This window comes from Morone saxatilis, unplaced genomic scaffold (genome assembly GCF_004916995.1).
Source record: "Morone saxatilis isolate NCDOM2014 unplaced genomic scaffold, NCSU_SB_2.0 Contig14, whole genome shotgun sequence".
Lineage (NCBI taxonomy): Eukaryota > Metazoa > Chordata > Actinopteri > Moronidae > Morone > Morone saxatilis.
Genome location: NW_023339696.1, coordinates 16367777 through 16372403, shown reverse-complemented (window position 1 = coordinate 16372403; position 4627 = coordinate 16367777). Strand labels below are relative to the sequence as shown.

Sequence of the window (4627 nt, the reverse complement as noted above, 5' to 3'; positions counted from 1 at the left end):
CATGAGACGGGGATGTCAACATGACTCAACATGCCTTCGCAAAGTGTTTTAATTCTATTTCTGTTCTGAATGTCTTTGCCCCTGACAAACACCCCCCATATTATTTAAAACACTAACACTGAAACTATCTGAAATGAGCAAACACACTCGAAACTGAAACTAAACTATAACAAAAACAAATATTAAAAAAAGAAATTTTAAGTTTAGTGAAATACAAAACTAAAATAACTACTTTGGAGTCTCACAACCTCTGCCCCTGTGCTTCCTACTAGGGATGCACTATATGGACTAAAAATATTATATAATTATATCAATATCATTAAAGTTCATAGCTTGCAGTTTATGCACACCTGAAGGTAAGAAGTTCAAATGTAGTGAGCAAAGATAAAAATGTTATATTCCATAGCTCTGAACAAATGACACTGACATCACTATGGTTAACAACAACAAGGAACAGTTCTGACTTCACAAATATACTTATACGGCTTAGGCTAGAACATAAAAGCCTATCAAACATTTGGCATTAGAATTCAAAATACATAAATACATATTTTTATTGATCTTACCTTTATTTAACCAGAGAAGTCAACTGAGAACCAATTACTGTTTACAGTGACGAACTGGCCAAAAGGCAGTAACAGAGGGCAAGTCTATACAAATAATTATAACAAAACAATAATTTAGTGGCTATTATTTCATTTTCGCAATAATTCATAACAGAAACATCCCATTATCAACCCTGATATATATTGTGCATCTCTACTTCCTACAGGGTAAAGTATCAACTTTGCTAAAAAAAAATGCAGTACTTTATCATCTGGGGTTTAACATCATTCTCATTCCTACACTAATTATGCACATCCATAGCCACAGTAAGAGTTAAAAGATTTATTTTCCATATTACAACATACAAGGTCACTGCAAAAAGATTTTCAGGGAGACTTGAAACTAATTTCAGCTTTACAAACATCTTAGAAAAAGGTGAAAATTTGTGAATATCAAAGTGATTTCATAGAGTAAAAAAAACACCAAGGCACTGACAAACAAGGAAAATGTATAAAAAGCCATTTGCTGTGTGGATAAGATTGCAATCTGAATTACTCACGTAAAAATACAGTACATGTGTGAAGTGAGGTAAGCATCTGTGAGCAATCCAGTGCTTTCTGCATCTGCAGTGCACCATCTTCCATAGACCACAGGAAATGGCAGTCCATGACATGTGGCTCCATCCACAACACAGACAAAAATAATCGCTTTAAATGTTTCTCACGTGGGAGCCACATTAAGGTCACAATGCTGGTCAAAATGCCCACAGGCAGAAAAATGTTTAAATGTTACAGAAAACGATTGAGTTGCTGAAATTATGTGACTTTGAAACCATGTGATTCATGTTGAATGTAAACAGAACTTTGTACACAAGTCCCTGCTGTGGCACTTTGATAATCCACTTAAACAAGGCTGAGCTGTGCAATCAAGAGGAGAAATTATATGAGATCGTTTGAGCCCAAATATTATCAGAGGTCTAATTCCTCTTCATTTATATCATCTTCTTGTTAAATCTACTGATTGTTTGCAAAAAATATCTGTGACCACCCTCGAACACGTTCATTGCCAGCAGATTGATTTACAGATTGACACCAGTAAACACTCACAAATACACATGAAGATGGGTTCTGTAGCACGCAGACACCATGACGAGATGGATGGAGAGAAAACAAGAAAAAAAAACCCCAAGAGAAAATAATGCAGAAAGGAAACTTTAAACTTAATCAAAAAAAGTCAGTCCATATATCTTTTAGGGCAGATAACAAAATGCAGTGACTCTTTTTATATATACCAAGTAAAAAATAAATTACTTAAATGCATTCCCTGTTCAAGTCTGACAAACTCTCCACCACCTTTTTTTTGTACATTTAATCAAGCACCGCTCGCTTCCTCAGTGGCATAAGGATCATGGGTACATCAGTTGTTCAGTCACACTCCCAATTCTTTGAAATTAAAGCGAAGCATAAACGAAGAGCGGACCATCGTGTTCAAATACAGGTTCTTCCTGTTCAACTCGTTCACTCTGCCATAACTTCTTTCTCCTCTTTAAAGTTGTTTTTTCATGTTTTTGTTCCAGTCCCCATTTCCCACAGTAGTAGTTCCTCCCATCTTTCACCCGTCTGCTCTTCACGAACCCCCTCACATCTTGCGAATGACGAGAACAGTGGTGAGAACTCCAGCCAAGAAAACTCCCACCGTCTGCCATGTGGGTGTGCCAAAGTAGGAACGAATACCCTCCTAAAAATCATGAACAGACACAAATATCAGCATGTGGCACAGAAGCAATCCGGAGCCGAATCTCAATTCCTAATAAATGACTAGTTTGAACTGCATTTGTTAGCCAACTCCTTACCCAGCCACCTTGATCTCTTATCCAGTTGATCACATGTTCCCGGAGGTAGTCCATGGTCCAGCTGATAATTGTTCTGATAATATCAGGAACTTGAGTCACAAGAGCCTGTGAAGGTATGAAGGGGAGAGGTTTCAGACGTCCTTGTCGTTCAATCGCAATTCCGTCGATTCAAAGTCTTTTTTTTATATGGTTTCTTTTTTTAATAATGGAGGTGAGGTACAACAGAGCTGCTTAACTCACTTTGATGACGAGTCGACAGGCAAAATAGAACAGTGCCACCACCCTGCCCCAGTTGAACTTTCCATCTGAAAAGATCTCAAAGGCAACTTTCAGGAACACGTCTTTTGAGGGACTGAGCGCAGAGTCGTTTAACATCCTGGGGGGGGAAACAACATTTATCGATTAGGGACATTTATTACTCACAATTCATAATACCTCAGGCCTACAGTGTAATGTAAGTGATGCACAGGCACCTTTGGAGCTCTACGTTGCCATCCAGCTCATCTCCGATCTGCTGCAGGCACTGGGCAAGCTTCTTCTGGTTGGGGTCACACAGCTCTCCCCCACCCAGCTGTGCCCTGGTCACTTCAGTACTGCTGTCTCCATGTCGCCGCACCCGCTCGTAAATGAAACTAGGCAGGGAGAGAGAGAGAGAAACAGATAGTAATGATCTCACTCTTCACCCAGCTCAATAATGAGAAGCCCAAACTGTATACTCACTCTTTTAACAAAACAGCTCCTACTTCCAGTATCTGATCTTTACCATTTCCTGAAAGACAAAGGTCAGTGTCAGATGATGGATGCAAAACAATTAGCTCAAATTAGAAAATAAAAAAAAAAGGTGAAAAACTAAACTGAGGAATGTGTGTTTCTCTGTTCACTCCAATTAGATAACAGATAGAAAATACTATAGTTCAGCTGAGTATCTTAAAGTAAATGGATGTGTATCGGCGTGCTTTACTCTTCATATCATTGTTTGTACTTAAAACAAACTCCTTTGTGAAAGACATTTATAACAACGTTAGACAAAGGCAGCACTTACTGCCCACAGTCTGTTCGCTAAGTTAATTAACTTCGTCAATATTGTGGCTACATAACATTGTACGTTTTGTATCTTGGACTTGAGGGTGAAGCGATGAAGCCTCCGGATATTTATGTTTCGGTTTTTGTTCAAACATATTTGCCAACTCACTCTTAGTGCAGTTATCATGTTATCATCTGACCGCTCGCTAGCTAACAGGAGGCTAACGTAACTCGCTCACCTCGGTTCAGCCAATGTTACTGCTCACAAGCAAAAACAGGCCACAATCACAAAACAAAGTGTAACACCATCCGTGTCTCTCACGCTGCTGTCGACGCTGTCACAGGCAATTAAACGGTATAATATAAGGGATGAAAGCTGGTACCTTTATCGCCTCCTCCCGGGTGTGATGCCATCTTGTTGTCTTGTTTTATTTCGCTCGCACTTCCGTACAATCATGTGACAAAATGTTTTTTATTTTTTTTTTATGGTTTTGCGACCGCGACAAACCCCCAAAGGGCGGGTTTCAGAGGTGCTAATCTGTATTGCGGCTGACGGGACTGACAGATGTGCCGATGTGATAGAACGTTAAATAAAGTAACGGTGACATCACGTTCTATAGAATGACACCACGTTGTCACATGGGCCCGCCGACGGTTGGAGGGAGCGTCGCACCGCAAATAAACAAATTAAAAGTTTAAATCGTGTATTTGTACTATGCACCACGTCTGTCAGTCGGTGAAGTTATTGGACATAAAAAACCATTATGTTTTGTTGATTTTTTTTTTTTTTTTTTGGCGTCATTTCCGGTGTCGCGTCGTCTTCCGCTCGTCGCGCGCATTAACAGGCCTCTTTACGACTCGGCTGGCAAAGATGGCGGATGCACAAGTACGTTCAGGAAAACGGCGTGGTGGATTTAAATCGATATTTTTACACTTTAAATAACACATTTATCGGTCTTTACTAAGTATGTGCACTTACATAACCTTTCTACACACCCGCGGGCCATTTAAACACCATTTGGGCTTTTATATATGGCTTTTGTTGTTGCCGTTCTGCACACCCTCGTGTAACGTTGAAGTAGCTGGGGTGCTAACTCGGTTAGCCTAGCCCGCAGTCGGTTTACTCTCTCCGTTAACAGTGGTTGGCTTTGTAAATACTAAGTGTGAACTATTCACATTGGAAACGTTTCTGTGTATGTTGTCTAA

General features: G+C 39.8%; 2 protein-coding genes across 2 annotated transcripts in view; one reads left to right on the top strand and one right to left on the bottom strand.

The window, feature by feature from the left end:
• Window positions 1–873: 873 nt before the first annotated feature.
• Window positions 874–4161, bottom strand: LOC118322798 (apoptosis regulator BAX-like). The gene is made up of 6 exons (XM_035654613.1): window positions 3805–4161; window positions 3119–3167; window positions 2872–3030; window positions 2639–2774; window positions 2399–2503; window positions 874–2283 (listed from the first exon to the last, which is right to left on the bottom strand). Exons 1-6 carry the CDS (start codon window positions 3833–3835, stop codon window positions 2185–2187), a joined length of 579 nt encoding a protein of 192 aa, XP_035510506.1. The 5' UTR covers window positions 3836–4161; the 3' UTR covers window positions 874–2184.
• Window positions 4162–4179: 18 nt separating this feature from the next.
• rps11 (ribosomal protein S11) overlaps window positions 4180–4627 on the top strand; it is a 2013-nt gene continuing 1565 nt past the window's right edge. Inside the window, exon 1 of the mRNA XM_035654612.1 lies at window positions 4180–4307. Within this exon, the coding sequence (XP_035510505.1) occupies window positions 4293–4307 (15 nt within the window). The 5' untranslated portion in view covers window positions 4180–4292. The remainder of the gene's footprint in view (window positions 4308–4627) is intronic.